This window comes from Aptenodytes patagonicus, chromosome 9 (genome assembly GCF_965638725.1).
Source record: "Aptenodytes patagonicus chromosome 9, bAptPat1.pri.cur, whole genome shotgun sequence".
NCBI lineage: Eukaryota > Metazoa > Chordata > Aves > Sphenisciformes > Spheniscidae > Aptenodytes > Aptenodytes patagonicus.
In genome coordinates, this window is record NC_134957.1 from 1,743,775 (window position 1) to 1,762,547 (window position 18,773).

The 18,773-nt window shown below is 47.2% G+C and overlaps 1 protein-coding gene across 5 annotated transcripts in view; it reads left to right on the plus strand.

Annotated features, from left to right (window-relative positions):
* The window catches only part of DOCK11 (dedicator of cytokinesis 11), a 90,394-nt gene that overhangs the window by 9,606 nt on the left and 62,015 nt on the right, over positions 1-18,773 (plus strand). For all 5 annotated transcript variants that reach the window (XM_076346896.1, XM_076346902.1, XM_076346898.1 and 2 more), the window contains exons 2-7: positions 9,532-9,648; positions 9,874-9,963; positions 10,604-10,686; positions 11,854-11,923; positions 14,724-14,819; positions 17,930-18,064. In XM_076346896.1, the coding sequence (XP_076203011.1) occupies positions 9,532-9,648; positions 9,874-9,963; positions 10,604-10,686; positions 11,854-11,923; positions 14,724-14,819; positions 17,930-18,064 (591 nt within the window). The remainder of the gene's footprint in view (positions 1-9,531; positions 9,649-9,873; positions 9,964-10,603; positions 10,687-11,853; positions 11,924-14,723; positions 14,820-17,929; positions 18,065-18,773) is intronic.

The following is an 18,773-nucleotide window of genomic DNA, read 5'->3' on the forward strand; positions in this document are numbered from 1 at the left end:
CGTTGCTTAAATGATTATGCAAGAATCTCAAGCTTTCAGGAAAAAACAGCATTCCTGGCCCTTGTGGCTACAGAACTAAGTTTCAAAATGTGATCTGCTAAAGGCTGTGAAGTGTGGAGTCCACTTCTAAATAAGTGGAAGGGAAATGATGCGCCATACGCTGATTATCCTGACTTCCTGTAATTTCTAAGCCAGTTTGAAGACGCTTCAAGGCCTGAATTAGTTTTATTTGCCAGGCCTAAGCAGTAATGACAGGTAAACGTTTGTATGTCTACTGACATCAATTTTTTGACTGTTTCTTCAAGCCTTCTCCAAGCTGGTGTCTTGCACTGATGCTGCGCCACTCTCAGAGGCAGCGCTGATAACTGCAAACACTTGCTTTGTCACTAGAGAATTGGGCATTACATTGAAAAAGGAGACATCCAAGTTACAAAATACCCAGAGCCCAGTCTGCCCTTCGTAGTGCTCAGATGAGGTTCTGCTGCCACCCGGGGCCATCGAGGCAGGAGGAGGGAGGTGTGGGTTGGTGAGATGCTTTTGCACAGGACTTGAGCGGGGTGGGGGGAAGTGCAGGAGAGGGGGCAGGCTCTTGCTCTGTGCTTTTGGACGGAAAGAGTGAGTCATTTTCACTGCAAGTGTTTTCTTGCAGGGTGCCAGGACTGTGCACCCATCCTCCCCTTTCCCGCCACATGGCTTTTTATTTCTCTGAGAGTTCCTGTCAGATGCAGGCATCTCCATTTAACACAGAGCAGGGGGAGAGAGGGGTACAGCAGCCTTGTGCTCCTTGCACTGTGTTTCAGAGCTGAAGCATGGCATAGACTGGCACGTAATTCCAGTATGGAGATGGGAGCGTGGGGGCTCTCACCCAGACCCCCATCTAATGAGACCCCTGGAAATGATGCACTTGCAGCTGTGTCTCCTGCTGTCCAGCCACTGGGCTCCTTTAGCCCTGTGTACCCACTTCTGGGTGTAAAAGAGACAAAGCGAGTCCTGCAGCTTGTTGTGGGGGTGCTGGGAACTGGAGAAGGGAGAGTCTGTTTGCCTGGACTGCCGCTGGGGAAACATTTCCTTCCAGGATCTAGCATGAGTACTGCAGGGGAAAAAGGAGGTGCTGGTGTACCCTGCTGAAGGCATCACCTAACAACTCCTCGGGGAGCCCATGCTGCCCGAGGGAGGATCTGTTTGCTGCTGGGAGAGGAGAGCCCTCAGAGGGCTGGCGTGCCATAGATCTGCCTCCCTGTGTTGGTCTGGCCCGTGCAAGCCTGTGTCCTGCTTTCCTCTTTCAGCTCTGGGCTACAGACCATCCACGTGCATCCATGTGCTGTGAGCATCCATGCAAGGTAGTGCTTCCAGCTTCGTTCTGGGATGCAGGATTTGGGTGAGCAGGGAGTGGGGTGCAGGACAGGCTGTCCTGTAGCAGGCAGTGCCCACTGGGCAGATACATCGGAGCTGTCAGGAATGGTGCTCTTTCGGAGGCTGCTAGCTCGCTGCCCGCAGGAGGGCTGTGCAGAGCGTTGCTCTGAGCCGTGTTGGCTCCCTGTCAGGCCCCTTTTCCTCACCTCATCCTTCGTCCCTTCCTTGTTGCCCATGGGGCTCCTCTCTCCTGTCTGCAGCACACACCCACTCCACCATCGCCTCTCAGCCTCTCTGTCCCCATCTCCCGCCTCTCGCAGCCACACAGCCCCAGCCTTTCCACAAGCCCCACTTCTCATGACTTTGCCTCTGTGCTCACCTGCCTCCAGCGCGGCCCCATCCCCAGCTGAGCAAAACCCACATCCCCCCATCCCACCTGCCCCTGCACCACCTTGGACCAGCTCCTGACACCCTTCCCTCTCCCTGCTTCCCCTGCTGCTGCTCCTCCTCCTCGGGAGGTTTTCCTCCCTTGGCACTTCACAAAATGCTCAGTGTGTTTGCATGTCCGCCCTACAGCCCGTCCCTCTCCCCTGTCCTAGGTGCAGACGTTTCCCCCATGGTCCCAAGCTCAGCATTTTTGTGCCTTCAGCACAGCCAGAATTCCTGTCTGGGCATTCCTCTTGTGTTTTTAAACTTCATTTTCTCTGGCCAGTGTAAAAATAGTTTTGGTCTGCTCATACCCAGCTTTATTGACTATTTTTCATCCTTGTGGTTTTACCATAGCCCATCTCTGCATCTTGCCCTGGGCCCTGCTGTTACATCCAGCTGAGTGCTGGGTTTGCAGCAGGCTCATGGGCACAAGCTCCCCATCACCTGGTGAGAGCTGCTTCATTGCCTCTCTTCTGATTTCCTCCCAAAATGTGGCTTTGCTGAGAAGCCCACAAACCTTGGCAGTGGCAAGGCTGCGTCGTGTTGTGACTGCTGCCATGTCTGCTGACTCACACTGTCTCCCTGTTTCCCTTCCTCCCCTATTTCTGTTTCCACCTCTGCCCTCTCTCCTGTGCTTTTGAATGCAAAGTCTTTGGGGCAGAGACTTTATTCTGGCTTTGCACAGGGTTATGGCGGTTCTAGGTGCTGGATAGTCAAGCTCAGTGTTTCCCGCTTTTCATTGTTCTTTCTTACGCCCAGGTTCCTGGAAGGATGAATTATGTGTGAATCAGCTTTTTCAAATGAAGCTGTGTAGCCTCTCTGCAAGCTTGAGTTAGAGCGTGTAAATGTGATCAGATGGCAGTGCAGGAACTGGGGGCAGAAAAAATGAAGAGTCACAAATGTGCTATTTTTTAAAAAAAAAAAAAAGCTATTAAAGACCACGCAATTTGAGAGAGCCCTGACCAGAGGGAGATCTTTGAATCCCTGACTTTGGAAAAGCTTTTCTATGGATAGAAATTCCTCAGTTCCATGTGCACATATGGGTTGCCAAGTGAATTTTCTCCATTCCCAGACACCATTTAAATTCTCCCATGTACTGTCAAGTTTCATGAGCAAAATAAAAAATGGTGAGCTCTCTTCGCTGTCTGCGAGGTATCTTTGCATTTCCAGATTGCGCATTGCGGTGGGAAGTGGTCCCTCTCTGCCCTGGGCTGTTGCCAGTCTCGGAAGTGATGTGACCGTGACTAATATGTCCAAAGGGTAGTTGTATGCTTCCTTTTTTTTTCCCTCCTTTAGCTTTTAATCAAGACCCCAGATTGACTTTGCCTCCTATTTTCTGTGTATTTCACCTAGTTGGTCCTTTGGGTTTTGTTTTAAAATTCAGGCTTTGCCAGGCTTTCCACGTAAGTGTATTACAGGGTTGTAACACATGAGGCAGTAAATAGGGTGTAAAATGCTTACTAAATTTTGGCGAACAGTTGTACAGTCTGAGGCAATACATCTCTATGTACGTGTGGTCGGTGCTATTTCCTCTTCTTTCTTTAGCTAAAGAACCATCACTTTTAGCATTTGGATCACTTGCGTCTCTCTAGGTGCTTCGTGAGTGTGGATGCATGCACTGGGTAGAGCTTCATTTCTGAGGAAGTGAGGAAACACCATGTCCCGGGTGCTGCCGAACCCGCACGTTTTTCAGTGGAAGGCACAGAGGAAGCGTTGCAGGGCCGGCTGTGCCGGGCAGAGATGCAGCACCGTGTGTGTGTGTGTGTGTCTGTCTGTCTGTCTGTCTGTCTGCTGGCCGTTAGCGCCGTGAGAAGCGAAAGTCGAGCATGGTGTAGCTCTTGCACTGGGCTGGGGGTTGCTCTGGGCTTGGCTTCCGCTGTGCAATGGGAAACGTGCGCTGGCAGCCGACATGGGGCTCGTGTCAACGCAAAGGGACGAGCAAATGGGTTAAAGCGGAGCCAAACTAGCCGGGTTTGCCGTTTGCTTCTCTGGATATTATTTTAAATGAGAGCCAGCCTGAAAGGACTGAAAATACAAAAGCTTTCTGATAGTTTTCCTTCGGCCGCTGTTTTAAAAAAATCCTCAAATGAAACATTTTTCCTTCATTTTCTGTACATTCACATCACTTGGATTATACTTGTCATTCTGGGAGAAAAGGATCTCAGAAAAACATAAATCATATAATAAAATCATTGGCACGTTTGTATGGTATACAAACGCAGGACACTAGAAGACAGGTGGCTACTGTTTTTCAGGCAATAAAAATTTAAAATAGAAATGGCCTTTCCTGTACTTCCCCACATGAATATCTCCAGCTGTCATTGTGAACCTTTGTTCGCAACAGGCAAATATAAGGAATTTTATAAGCTTTGCAAATGGATACAGAAAGGTGACAATTTAATCTGACTTCTTAAGATTCCCCCCTCTTGGTTAATGGGTAATTCCCTTGCTAAATCTTCCCTTCAAACTCTCTTTGGTGGTTTCTCTCCAGTGGGGGCTTGTGCTCGGGCTGGCAGAGGGCAGTAGGACAAGCAGGGCCCTGAGGATGAGGACCTTTACTTGGGGTTTTCCTTGTGCCGGGCTCTTTGTGCTCGCACTTGGCCAAAGGCAGAGCCTTGCGTTGGTGTTTGTGGGCATGTTTCTGTTGAAGTCATTTCATTGAATTTCCTGTTAAAATGCCAGCCAACTTGCTTGTTGGTGCAGAGTCAATACTCTAATAGATAGGCTGCTCTTTCGCCTATGCCATTGTCCAAGGGGAGCCTCGTGACTTAGCCTGGATGGGGGCTCGAGCGCAGCAGACAAGCCTCTTCCTCGTGCTCTGCATGGCCCCGTGCTCAGGGGAGCAGTAGTTTCAGGGCAGAAGCAGGGGGACAGAGTGCAACATGTGTTTTTGGGAACAGGCTGGTGTGCGGGGCTTGAACCAGTGGGGGTTTTTTAAGAGAGGTGAGTGGGCTCATCTGGGAGGTTACACTGCTCTCCTGTTATCTTTTGATTTAAATCGTGTTTGTTTATGTTTTTCCACTATGAGGTCTTTCCCACGGGTCTTGATTTTTATCCCAGTGCAGTGGGCTGCGGTGCTTTGGGCTGGGAGCTGCTGCCGGGTGAGCTCGGGGTGCTGCAACCGTGGGGGCCACAGGATAAGGCAGCTCACCCCAACCTGCCCACACTGCTGTTGTGCAAGAGGTCAGAGGAACCCGAGGAGCATCACAGCGCACCTGTCTGCCTGCCCTGGGTGAACAGCTGCTGCATGTATGCTGGAGAACAGGATGGCTTTGGCAGCACTGCACCTTTTTTCCTGCAGAAATGGGTTGATTTTGTTGCTGGACTGGCAGCGTTTCCTGGTACTTGGATATTGGCTTTCCCTCTGGAGGAATTTGTGGCTTCTAAGACTCTAATTGCTTTAGTGTAATAGTTTTACCTCTGCTTTCATAATGACTTTGGTGGGTGCCATCTGCTGTTGTGACAGCACCGGGCAGTGTGAGGCTGAGCCCTGGATGCCAGGAGGTGTGTGCTTTAACCAAGCTCGTCAGAAAAACTAAGACTTTGAAATCTGATTTTCAGGGCTTAAAGCTTTACCTCCAGCCCTGTTGGGACACTGGGCACTAGGGTGGGCCAAAGGGTGAAAAATATTTGTGATGGCTCCCTCCTTACTCCGCAGGTCTGTTTGCAGGGGCGTGGGCATGCCTGGCCCCGCTGGGCAGCCAGCACGGTTTGGGATGGACAGAGGAGTCTGTGTTTTCTCGATGGCAGGCAGGGGACAGGCCGCATCCTTTCACTAGCAGCTGCTTTGCCTGCAAACAGCTTGACTTAAATCTTTTGGCTTCACTTTAGAGACACTGCTGTGGTTCCTGTCGTGGCTTGTGACAGCCTGGCTGTGTCATGCTGGGTGCGAGCACAGCCGGCATAATGCTGTGCTAGAGGTGACAGAGGGCTGCTGTATGCTGAAACAGGGAAATCACACAGCTTGGGTAAGGACAGCTCTAGGGACTGCATTTCTAACAGCTCCGGAGGAGAAATGCCTGTCTGTGGGTGCTGCAAAGGCCACCTGGGTGACAGCTCTCTGCAGCCCTGCAGGCGTGCATCCCTCACCACCTGGAGCTCCCTGGGTCACTGGCTGCCTGTCCCAGGACTCAGCACAGCCTCACGGGATACAGATCACAGCACCAGCCTGCAGAACACGTTTTGTCCAATATCACTAAATCCACAAGAGTGGAAGGGCTGTAATGAGTTATTTTAAGGAACTTTTTCATATCTGTGGTGGGCAGTGCTGTACGGGTTTTGAAGCCTCTCATGTGAGGATATGAGATCCTTTTCAGTCCTTACCCTTTAGTTGTCATCGAATCCCACAAGGGTCACTGTCAGGACTTTGTCTTGCTGGTCATCAGAGATGTCAAAGCTAGAAAAGAAATGTTATCAAAGCCCCAACTTTTAAAAAGAACAACTTCAGAAACAGAGTCCCAGTTTCAGGACCATGTTGCAAAATAAAAAGGACTAAAAATATTGTGTAATCAGAAGGCCTGAGTTCTGCGCACCCAAAGCCACTATTTAATGCCATAGTGATGTGAAAGGCTCTTAGAGGGAATCTAATTTATCGTTACAGCTGCTGCTGGGGCGAGGTGAGATGGGGAGTTGGTACAAGCAGCGCTCGGGCTCATGGCGCTGCTTTAACCAGCTTATGCTGCTGAGTTTTGCTGGGATTGCTGTGGTGATTAGCAGCAAGAGAAGTAAATCAGACAGGTTGGCAGAGAGCTGTACACCTAGTCTGTAGGGTTCTGCCTGGTCTCGTGTGGTGGACTAATTTTGGGGATGCCTGGCCCCAGACCTGCAAATGGGAGAACAGCTCGTGAATGTCCTGTTAATTCACATTAATTAGCAAAGTTTGGCAAATTTTCAGAAGCGCGTAGTGTTATCCTGAAATAAGGCCAGTGTTTCTGATGATTAACCAAATTCAATTAAGCATTTAAAGAGCATGAGACTAACTGAGAGAAAATGGTTTCTTTTTCTCCGTCTACCTGTTGGATTTTTGGGACTCCTGTTTTTCAGATGATCTCTTTCTTTTTTATGAGATTCCTGTGCAGCTTGGGTCCTGGGTGCAGGAGCAAGAGGCGCTCCACGAGCAGTGAGGCTGGCAGCACACAGCACCAGCGCTGGCAGCGTTTGCCACCCCATGCCCCAAATCCCCCATGGCCGGGGGTGCCCGGCCACTCTGGCACCCAGCGTGGGCTCTCTGCCGAGCCACCATTGTCCTTCCCACCGGTGATCTGGTAGGCTTCTCCCGCAATGGCTGCAGTGCTTCTGCTGGTGCTAACACAGCACTGAGGCTTGTGCGGTTTCTTTCAGGACTGTGCGAACAGTGAAGCAAAGTTTCCCGAGAGCGATTAAGAGGGAACTGCTTCAGATATCTGAGTTAATCCATGCTGGATTCCTGCAGCATGGAAAAGAGACATTTTGAATGCAAAACTGTCTGGGGCAGGAGGTATATTTTCCCCAGCCAGGAGTAAGAGCTTCTTTGTGGACAGCCAGAAGCAAGGCAGAGTGGGTGCTTGGCAAAAGGCTGTGCAGAAATCACTCTGCCCAGAGGCTTGCATGGGACCCAGGCGTCAATTATATTAGTAAAATGGGCCTTAATTGCACATAGGCTCTGTGCTGTACTCCATCAGAGAGATGCTGGGATGTCGTTCTGCTGCTGGGATGCGTTCCTGGGAAACATGGCATGAAAGGTACCCACCTTGCATTTCTGAAGTGCTGTGGGGAAAAGTTTTCATCTTGGTCTTGCTTTCTGAACGTATTAAAAGCTTACCAGTCATGTACCCAGGACAGAGGAATGGCCTCTGCTCAGCGGGGCTGGTCCTTTGGGTGAGAGAAGCCAGAGGCAGCCTAAGAGAGGCGACTGCCTTCGCTGCTCCAGCCCAATGGACCGTCCAGGTCTGCTACAGACCCTGGATTTTTATTCTTTTTTTACCATGTACCAGAGTATGGCAAAAAAGGAAAGAAATTTTTTTTTCAATTCTTTGATTTTTTTTTTAAAGGTGCTGGTGTATGAGGAGATATCACCAAACAAAGATTTTCTGCAACACTTCAGAAAAATATTAAAACAAGATTAAAATATGACTATCCCCAAATAGCTCTTGCCTGGGGCCGTTACCCCCTCGCGTGACAACTGCCTTGTCAAAGTCCCAGCACCAGCTCCCCTTCAACGCAGGAGATGCTCAGCTGTCATTAAAGCAAAACCCTGGCTCACATTTGCTGCAAAGGGCTTGAAAACATTACTTAATGCATCCCAGAGACTCAGGAGCCAAAGGCACAGGACAGAAACCCTTTGGCTATGATTGTTTTTGGAAGAGCAATATTGATTTCTTGGCTTATCTCACGCGTCATAGGCAATATTGGGCTGTTTGGATGCTTGGTGGTGCAGCAATTTACCCCTTGGTGTTACATGGTGCTGAGCTTTTGATCCTCATTTTGGATTCATTTTGTCAGGCGGCAGGTTTTGCTGTCTTCAGCGAGAGACCTTGTACTGGTCTCGTTTTTAACTCAGGGAGCATGTTACGTGAATAGTTCATCCTGGCAAAACCATTCAGCTGGAGGGGTAAAGTTTGCTGCCGATGGGGAATCATCCGATGTTCCTCTTCCGAGGGTGCAGAGCCCAAACACGCCATCCTGCAAGGCTGTTATCGCCAGAGGCACATGCCATCCAGACATCACGAGGCTGCTGGAAGGGTTTCATAAACACTGCCCATGGCATGGCCAGGCATCAACAGCCTTTTGGTCAAGATTCAAAACAAGGCAAAGTTGATGTATCTGAATTTGCTTCCCCTTTTATTATGACCATTCATATACAGAGTCATGGGTTTGCTTTTGGTATAAAGTTTTATTTTCACAACTGCAGTGCTAAGTGCCTGACTCTTGCTTATGAAATCTAAAGTCTAGGGCTGGGCAGCTGAGATGACATTTTCCTACTTCAGAAGTTTGTGTTTTTCTCACATTCTTTTAAGTTCTGTTTTCTGGACTTGTAACACGGACAAAAGTACTGCAATAGCCAACATAATGGCGTTCTCCTAATAGTTTTTACTCATGGCTCCAGGGATTTTGGAGAAGTTCATCTTCCTTCCCAGAAATGTAAGTCAGAGCAAAACCAGGCCCCACATTTGTCCAGCCTTTGGCTGTGGCTGAGGTGTGATTTATGGCGAGGGCTTTCTTGCCTTTCCAGAGGGATGCCGCTCTTCCTTCCACAGGAGATTCCTGCTCTGGAGGTTGTAGCAGCCAGCTTGCTCTCATCTCGCCAGCAGCACGTTTCCAGAGAGAGCACGACTCTCACCAGCTCCTCTAGCAAAACCAGCTTCGAGCTGAGTGGAGCCAGTGTGGGAGGCCGAATTTCTTCTGAGCTGTACAGATGAGCTGCTCATACATAAAGACGCTAAAGCTTGCAGCTGTTAAAGCTGTGGCCTGTCCAGGAGGATTTCTTGCTCCATTAAGAAATTAGAGACTGTGCTTGGACCAGAGCAGCACAGTGCTTTGGTTCCTTCCCGTAGCTTATTACCAGGCACAAATAACTTAACCCCTCGTTTCCCTCTCTGCAAAACATACACATCGGTGGTTACCTGCATCACATGAGTATCAGATGGCTGAATTAACAAGCAGTCCATTGGTAACATGGTTTGAAATTGTCAGGCTAAATTAAGCACAAGATGTTGGTTATTTTATATATTCTATATATGTCAATTTTGTCATCTTCTATTTTTCCTGCAGGAAAAAACCAAAGTGGTTGAACCCTTGGACTATGAGAACGTGATCCTTCAACGCAAAGTTCAGATCTACAGTGATCCCCTCCGGGACCTGCTGATATTTCCGATCGAAGACGTATCTGTGAGTTTGTGCTGGCTGTTTCTCATGTTTGATGCTCACTCATCTCCAGTCCTGCTTACCTTGGAAAATTTCCACTGTTAACCACATGTTAATTTTGGCTGCATTACTGACACGTAAACCTGAAACGATCCACTGGTGATTTGGGCCCACCACATTTATTTAAAGCAAGCATTAAGCCCTGAAGACCCAGTTTGCACCAAAACCATGTTCTCCTTTTCCCTGCAGATCTCAGTCATTGGTCGACAGAGAAGGACTGTCCAGTCTACAGTGCCAGAAGATGCTCTAAAGAAAGCTCAGAGTCTCTTTGTCAAAGAGGTAGGGGCAAAAGTCCACGCAACTCCTGCCTTCAGCACTTTCTCCCTTAGGCAAGATACTCTGCTGTAGCTCCTGGTCTGCGAGGTTGCAGATCCCTTAGTTTCTCCTGTGTGGGAAGCACCAGCCACTGGCAGGCTGGCCGCACGAGATAGTTCTCGCACATGCCTCTTGTGTGGTGCTTCTTTCCAGTGGGTTTTGTACGCAGACAAGGCGTGTGGCTTTGCACCGCCTGCCTGAGCTGCAAGCTGCGGGCGTGCAGCAGGGCAAGGGGTGGACTACACAGCCTCCCTGGAACATCCTGGGTGCCACGGGTTTGTTCTGTAAAGTGCCCTCTCTAGGACCATTCCCTTCAAGTGCAGTGAAACTAAATGCCAAGCGATGGTCGATGTCGAGTTAGAGGCACTACATTTCCGAGGGCAGAAAATTGGTGCTTTCTGGAAAACAGTCCCCTCCCAAATCATTACTCCTTTTTTAAAGCCTTAGGAAATTCTGTATTGCAGCGCAAAACAAGTGAAGCAGCCTTGTTCAGACCCTTTACACTTGTGCTTACCTCACCCAGTAGGTAGTAACCTTTCAGACTTGTGCATGGTTTTGTTTTGCTTGGTGTAGCTTTCAAAGAGCTGTATTGTTTTCCTTTCAGTGCATTAAAACCTACAGCTCAGACTGGCATGTGGTAAACTACAAGTATGAGGAATACTCAGGAGACTTTCGGATGTTGCCATGGTAAGTGTCGCGCTCCCTTGGAATACTAATGCATGGTCACAGGACTGCGGTTTGATTAGGCTTAGGAGAAACAGCCTGCCCTTTTTCCTGATGCCTGTCCCACAAGCAGCCTCCCCTCCAGAGGTATGTCACTCTGAAGGTTAGAGAGCCAGAGGTTCGTGTTATCACACCGTTGTCACTCAGCTGTGTCAGGGAGATGCTGACAGTATTGCCAGCATGGGTCGTTGACTTCACATCCTATCCACCAGTGTGCAAACAGCCCCCTCCATCTGGGATGAGGACGGACTACAGTCTGGGCATGTGGCAGGATACATAGTGTTGGCAGTGTCTGCTCATCGTGAATCGGGAGCCTTGTTGTCCCCACGGGATGATGTTCTCTGCGTGCTAGACACAGCGTTCCCATGCTGAGCAGATCCTTTTTGTGCCCCCTGTCACTGAGATGTTGTTTTACAACTTCAATCCAGCGGTGTAGTATTGCTATTAATGCCGGCAGTGCTGGAGAGTTATGTGCTCTGAAATTCCAGGCCGTGCCAGTGATTCCAGCCCCAAAGCTAATCAGGTTTTTCAGCCAGGCATATGCATCTCGGATTTCTGCTGGACTGTTATTTTCTCGGTGGTGGCGCCTGCTCTGCTCTCGCTCCCCATGCTCCGTGCATATCTGGACCACTGTTCAGGCTGCTCGTGTGCTGGCAGCTTAAATGCTTTTTCTTGTTAATTGGCTGAAGTGGGTCTGTTCTGAGGATCTCGCAGGGAAATGAAGCAGCAATGGGGCAACACTGTTGATCAAATCATATTAAAATTTGTGAATAATCTTGCAGTCTGATCTTGCTTCTTTCTTAGCAAGATGGAAGATAGACTGGCCTGCTGCATCTCTGTGTTGCATAAATGCAAGTCAGCAAAAGCTCTGCAGAATCAGACAGCTAACAAGGAGAAAGCTAATTACATACTGCTTATGCTTAATTTCCATGAAATGCACTCAGAAGTTAGCTTTCTCCAGTTGTAAGTGGCTGTGGGTCTCTTGAAATCTATCATCTTCTGCAGGAGGACAGTTCTGCTGTGCTCTGTAGTCTGCAGTTTGGCTATTGGTTCTTGATCCAGCATCCACTTGCTGCTTTGGAGGACCCTCGTTTCCCAGTCATTAAAAATGAAAATGTGTTGTCATTTCAGCAAATCCTTTAGGCCAGACAAGATTCCAAGCCATGTGTTTGAAATTGATGAAGACTTTGAAAAGGATGAGGTAAGGAGACTTTTTTTTTACATATTCCACTCTAAGATATGTTAAAAAGCAGATTTCACAGGGCAAAGTCAGAATTCAGTTCCCAGGAATGGTTTTCTGGTGAGATGCTTCATACTGTGAAGATGGAACCAAAACTGAGACAGTGATTTATTTCAAAGTATGGCAAGATAATATCTTGGAGCCAAGGGTCTCCGACATTTTCTGGAAGATTAGCCATAATATTTCTCATGGCTTTGTCACATGAAACACTGCAGCAGCAGAAAAGAAAAAAAGGAAGCCAAACAATTACTAAGTAAAATTCTTCATGTCCAGAATTAAAAGTGGGCAATGTGGTTTTCAGCTACACTGCGATGTCAGGGTCCTCCTCTTAAAAGTTTTGTGCTCTATCCATAACCTGCAATTCTTAATCAGTCACTTCTACCCAACATATTCAGTGTGTCAAGCCCATTCTGTATGTACTGTTCAGAGGCGTTTGCTTCCTCTGGAAGTTGGCATGTTTGTGCTCACCTGGTTGCAGGGAAGATTTGGAGCCCTGGAGCTCTTCCATGGGGGTGAGCTGGGGGCTCTGACAATTGGGACATCTCAAACCTGGCGGTCATTTTGGATGATGCAGATGCCATGTTTCCCTGTGCATATCACGTTTGCTACAAAAGGGAGGGGTAGCATTTTTCTGTCTCAAGTACCATGTGACGCTTAATTCACGCATGTGACATTAAGAAGTTTTAGTTCACAGTGAGAAGAGTCTAGCCCAGCTGTTTAAAATCCACATGGCACCAAGATGCTGCTGCTGAGGAACTTACAGAGGAAAAGGGAAGTTTCTTTGTTGCAGAGGTGAAGACTTGAAGGGGCTGTTTCATGCACGTTTCTCACAATTGCTGTGTATGTCCCAGCACACCTCAGGTCTGGACTGGGATGACTTTTTCCTAAATGGAAATGTATTTTCAAGTTTGGCCTTAATTTTTTTTGGCTGTGTGTTGTGGTTTAACCCGGCAGGCAGCTAAACACCACACAGCCGTTCGCTCACTCCTCCCCCCAGTGGGATGGGGGAGAGAATCGGGGAAAAAAAAGTAAAATTCGTGGGTTGAGATAAAGACAGTTTAATAGGACAGAAAAGGAAGGGAAAATAATAATAGTAATAACAATAATAATAATAATAATGATAAAAGAATATACAAAGCAAGTGATGCACAGTGCAATTGCTCACCACCCGCCGACCGATGCCCAGCCAGTCCCCCAGCAGCGGCCCCCCCGGCCAGCTTTCCCCAGTTTCTGTGCTGAGCATGACGGCACATGGTGTGGAATGTCCCTCTGGCCAGTTTGGGGCAGCTGTCCTGGCTGTGCCCCCTCCCAGCTTCTTGTGCACCTCCAGCCTTCTCAGTCGGTAGAGCATGGGAAGCTGAAAAGTCCTTGACTAGTGTAAGCACTGCTGAGCCACAACTAAAACATCGGTGTGTTATCAACATTGTTCTCCTCCTAAATCCAAAACACAGCGCTGTACCAGCTACTGGGAAGGAAATTAACTCTATCCCAGCCGAAACCAGGACACTGTTGTCAGTTCACGTTACATCGTTAACTTGAGCTGTTACCTCTTTAATAATATCTAATTTGGGCTGGAGACAGAGCTGTGCAGTATGTTATCAGCATGCCTCTGAAAAAAACAAAGGGATAAAAATATGCCATCAAAATTTGATGGAGACCTTTTTTCTTCTGGTCAGTGTCCCAAATACTCAAACGAGTGAAGTTATTGATGTTGGTTGTGGAAGAGTATTCCCGGTGCTTTGGCAGATATTTTGGCATTTATCTCTTTTGGCATGGCCATATCTAAAGGATTCTGTTACAGTTTCCTGATGGAGCATTTACTTTAGAATTATGTAATGGAAATTCAAATAAAAGAAATCTCTTGATGAAAAAAAGGTGAACCATTATAAAGGAGAAATCATGGGTTGTTTTACCCAAGGAAATAAAGCATTAGACAATTCACTTTGTCATTGGAAGTTTGACAAGAAAAAAGTGAAAACCTGCCATTTGGGATGCAGAAGACCATATAAACCGATCCGTTCATAGCTCATCGGCAGACAGTCCAGGTCCACCTCTGCTGCTGAGTCACTGGAAGTCCCAGGATGAGTTTTTTTCACCAGTCTGGGATCTCATTTCCCTCCCTCCCCAGTGGAGGCCACAGTTAGGTATGGATGGAGGGTCGTTCTCCCTTTCTGGGACCACAGGACAGGAGCAAAGATGGAAACCCCAGCTGGTATGCCAAAAACAGCCTGGTTGGGTCACTTGAAACTTTTTGTTTTGATAAATGTCAAATCAGTCAGTTACATTTCAGCTATTGGGGTTTGGTGGGTTTTGCCTAAATTTAAAATGGAGAGTGGATTTATACAAAAGGAAATGACAAAATAAGTCTGGAGTTCTGCATTTTGCAACTTTCTAAACAGACCATTTTGAAAATTTCCTTCTTCCCCAGGTTTTTGAAATACTGCCTAAGAACCAACATGCATTTCCTCCTTGCAAAATTGCTGTGCAGCTCTATCAGCATAGATGTAATCTTTCTTGTCTAAGGTGACCCAAACTAGCCTGTTTTGTCTCTTTCTTGGAAAGAGATAACCCTGAAATTTTTTGTGATAACACTGTACGTGTAGCTGTACATGTTACACGTACATTTTACATGTTACTGTATTGCTGTAGTTAAAACCGTAATGCTTTCTGGGGTGGACATATCCCTTGTGTCCAAGGGGAATTTTGCGTGGGAGGCAGTTCCCCTGACTTCCTCTTTTTCTGATCTTTTGCTCCCTTTCAGGATTCCTCGTCCCTGTGCTCCCAGAAGGGTGGTGTGATAAAGCAAGGCTGGCTGCACAAAGCAAATGTAAATAGCACAATCACTGTTACCATGAAGGTGAGTTTGATCCAGCGTTATGTTAATTGTGAACGAGGCAGGAGATTAAGTTCAGACCACCTATCTAAAGCTAGCAGGAGTGCAACGGGTGGGTTTGGGTTTGGATGGGCATCCGTCCCTCTTATAAAGTAACCCAAGGTGGACTGGAAAAAAAACCAGTCTGGCAACAGCCTTTGACCCTTCCCTCCCCAGAATATAAGACCAATGCACTCCAAATCATGACAGGCAAGCTGAACAAAAAGGCGAAGCATGTTTGTTTTCTGAATGAGCAGCTGAGGCCCAGAAGAGGAAGGCAATTTAAATAACTGAAACAGCTGCCCTGCAAAAACGCTTTGTGAATTGATAGTTTCCTTGCTGGGAGGAAAGGCCAGCTTTCAATTGAAATGACAAGTCTTTGCTTTAAAAGCAGGGGTGATATCACTGAGGAGATGGAGCATTACTGACCTAGAAGCAACAGCTGCGTTGTCTCCTGTTCTCTGCTGTACGTAATCCGGCGTGAAATTGCTTGGATTTTTCAATGGAGGTTTTTAATAGTTCCACTGCAGGTTTTTGCTCTGGCAATGAGCCCGTCTGTTGTTCCACCACACAGCTGCCTTGTTACAGCATAGGGAGAATATTAGGGAGTTATGCTCAACTGTGCAGCTGAAGGGTGGCTGCAGTGAGGCTCGATATTAGGATAGGTAAGGATATTAGTAAATCTCAAAAAGCTCAGTTGTTCTGAGGCTCAATTCAACAAGTTATGCTTTCATGAGAAGTGGAACAGGACAGTTCATAGGGCTAATTTTAATTTGAGTTTTAAAATGACTCCTCATTTTAAAGGAGCTTGAAGGCAATGGACAGAACAGGGTTTTCGGATCCTCTGCTTTTCCAAGCAGCAAGGTTGAAGCCATTTCTGCTCCTGTAACTTCTGGAGGAGGTATCATACATGCTCAAAGCAGTTAGTTGGGTCCATTCTTGACTGAACCTCTTGTGGTATTGTTGGCATCAGTGCCCAGCACCTCAGACCCACCTTTCAGAGATGTTATCTGAACTACGCTGGCTTTGGTTCAATTAATAAGATCCAGAGAGTCTCCTGTGAAACTCAGAAATGAAAGTACTGAAAATCAGTAGCCATTTTCTGAGCTGGTCCTGGTCACTTCTGTGTCTTACAAAACACCTCCTAAAGGCATGTGCGAGAAATCTGAGGACTTTGAACGTCTTCAGCCTTATCACCACTTTGAGAGGCTGCTGTGCTATTGCAGAAGCAGACGTGCCCATCTTTTGAGTGCTGATTGTTCTTTGCTGTGATGTGCTGAGCTGTTGGTAGCTCACACTGTTGCTAAGCATGGGCAGAGTGTATTTTGTGGAGAGCCAGCCCATGAGCAAACTGTAATTAGGCTACAGCTGCCAACCTTTATTTCAGAGTAACCTTTCCTTTGCAGAGAACTTCCCTGGTTTGGCCCAGCTCTCTTACTGTCGTTCTGCAGCGTGCCAGTGTGCTGCACTACAACCACAGTGTCAGGATTTTCTCTCTTTCTTTCTTTCTTTCATCTCTGCCCAAATGGACTTCCCCAGTTCTCTAGCCATCCCTCTGCAATTGCAATGCTCACCAACAGCGTCTGTAGCCTGATCAGAGGGGATGTTCGCTCTCCTCCTAGGTTTATAGTATTAATTTCAAATTATCATAGTCTTCTGACAGTGCTTTCTGACAGCAGTGCTTACAAGGGGGGGGAAGATCATAGGAATAGCGTTTGCTGCTTGTTTCTGCATTTCCTTTTGAACAGAATTCAGAAGATGCAAATGGTTTAGCATGAAATCCCATACCCACGAGGGATATCAACCCTGTAATATGTAGAAAGAGATCTATCATGGGTTTCTGTAGCATCCACTGCCAAAGTTTCTGAGATTGATTCAGTGACGTGCTAAATCAGTGTTTAAGCTGGCTTAATGCTTAACTTACTTAGATTTCCATGTATTTTTATGCTTTGTTGAACTAAGGTTTAGTTAAACCTTATAAAACTTAAAGCTCAACACCCCTTGGAGCATCTCTGCAGCTAACTACTCATCTAAATGACACCAGAGGTTACCTTTCAGAGGGCTTAGGTTACTGTTCAGAGCGCAATGCTCCCTTTCAGTTCTGTGCAAGTGAGCGGTTTTATTGAACATGTGCTAGTGTCAGTAATGATGGGAGCAGGAAATTACTAGTAGTCTCCCATCTGGGAAGAAAAATGCTGTGTTTATTCGTAGATCTTCCAGATATGCAGAACAGTGGAAACACTCACGGTGCCGCTTGCCCCGGCTTCCTTCGTGATTCTCCCAACACAGATATCCAGCAACTGTGAAATGCACCCTGCTCCTTACAGACCTGGCAGCATATGGCGCTACCGTAATTGCTGCCAAAATGTTCCCCTGAATTATATTCCAGTGCCTTATGGCTGACAAACATGAAGGAAGATGTTCTGAGATACTGGAGAGTTTTTTTTCATAAAAATAAGTAGCTCAAACATAGGAACACTTCTCCCAGACTTACTGCTTTTTGAGGTGAGAATTGAACACTAAGCCAAAGCCAGTTCATGAAAATACGTTTGTATGGAAAAAAAAAACCAACAAAAAAACCAAACCCACAAAAAACCAAGCAGTTGAATGGATTACAGTGTCCTTTGGCTGGCATTTGAGTGCTAGGAATTTCCATGTCTGTTCCAAAGTCTTCCGGAGAATTGCTTTGTAATTCTAACTGAGGTCTTTATCAAAAAGGCTCTGGAAATACCTGCTCTAGGGTGGGATGAATCTTCAAGCGATGTGCTGATCTGAATTTACTGTGCAGCATTACTTTGTAAAGATAAATGAGGCTGGAGCCAGCTGAGAGGCGAGCTGGAAGCCCTGGGGCTTTGCTTTAGATGGGCAAACTTATAATAACAACAAGGACATTAAAATTAAAGAAGATGACAAAGTCTCTCTTTATAAAAACAAGTCATACTCAAGAGGGTGAATCTGCAACACTCTAGGGTCATCAGTGTTTCTTATTACAGTATTTTCTCAATAGCAGGAGGGCAGATACTGAAACTGTGGCTGTGGTTTGTGATATACAACAGAGTGAATACTTGCATGAGCAAGACTTTGTACTTTTGCAGGTATTCAAGAGGAGGTATTTTTACTTGTCACAACTCACAGATGGCTCCTATATTCTTAATTCCTACAAAGATGAGAAAATTTCAAAAGAATCCAAAGGCTGTATTTTCTTGGACGCTTGCAATGACGTTGTTCAGGTAGGTGTGCTTTCTGCATGGCTGTACATGGGCTTATGCATTGCTAGCTCCAAGACAGACATGCTCTCTCAAGGTCTGTGCCATCGAGGGGTGAAGGCATGGATTTACAAACTAACCCAGAGCTGGTTTGCTCTGTCAGCTAATCTGATTAAAAGGCAGGCAAGGCATTTCATAAGGGTGCCATACTTTTGGCCAGGAAGGCAGCAAGTGGAAGAACTGCTGTCAGAGTAAAATGGAAGCATTTCATCGTTACCTCATCTGCTGTCTCCCTGCTCTGTCCATCTCCTTTACCTGGTTATCATAGGTCAGGTAGGACACCCTGAGGGTTGAAGCCAGTAAGTAAGTGGTGTGACGTAGTCTTGGGCACCTTCCTCCTCTGTTTGCTGCTCACACCAGCTTCTTGTTTCTTAAGTTACATCCCAGTAAGTCCATGCAAACATGCAGCCCTTTGGGACCAATGGGCCGAGGCCAACTGTATGAGATTCAACAAGGCCAAGTGCTGGTTCCTGCATTTGGGTCACAACCACCCCATGCAGCGCTACAGGCTTGGGGAAGAGTGGCTGGAAAGCTGCCTGTCGGAAAAGGACCTGGGGGTGCTGGTCGACAGCCGGCTGAACGTGAGCTGGCAGTGTGCCCAGGCGGCCAAGAAGGCCAATGGCATCCTGGCCTGTATCAGAAATAGTGTGGCCAGCAGGAGCAGGGCAGTGAT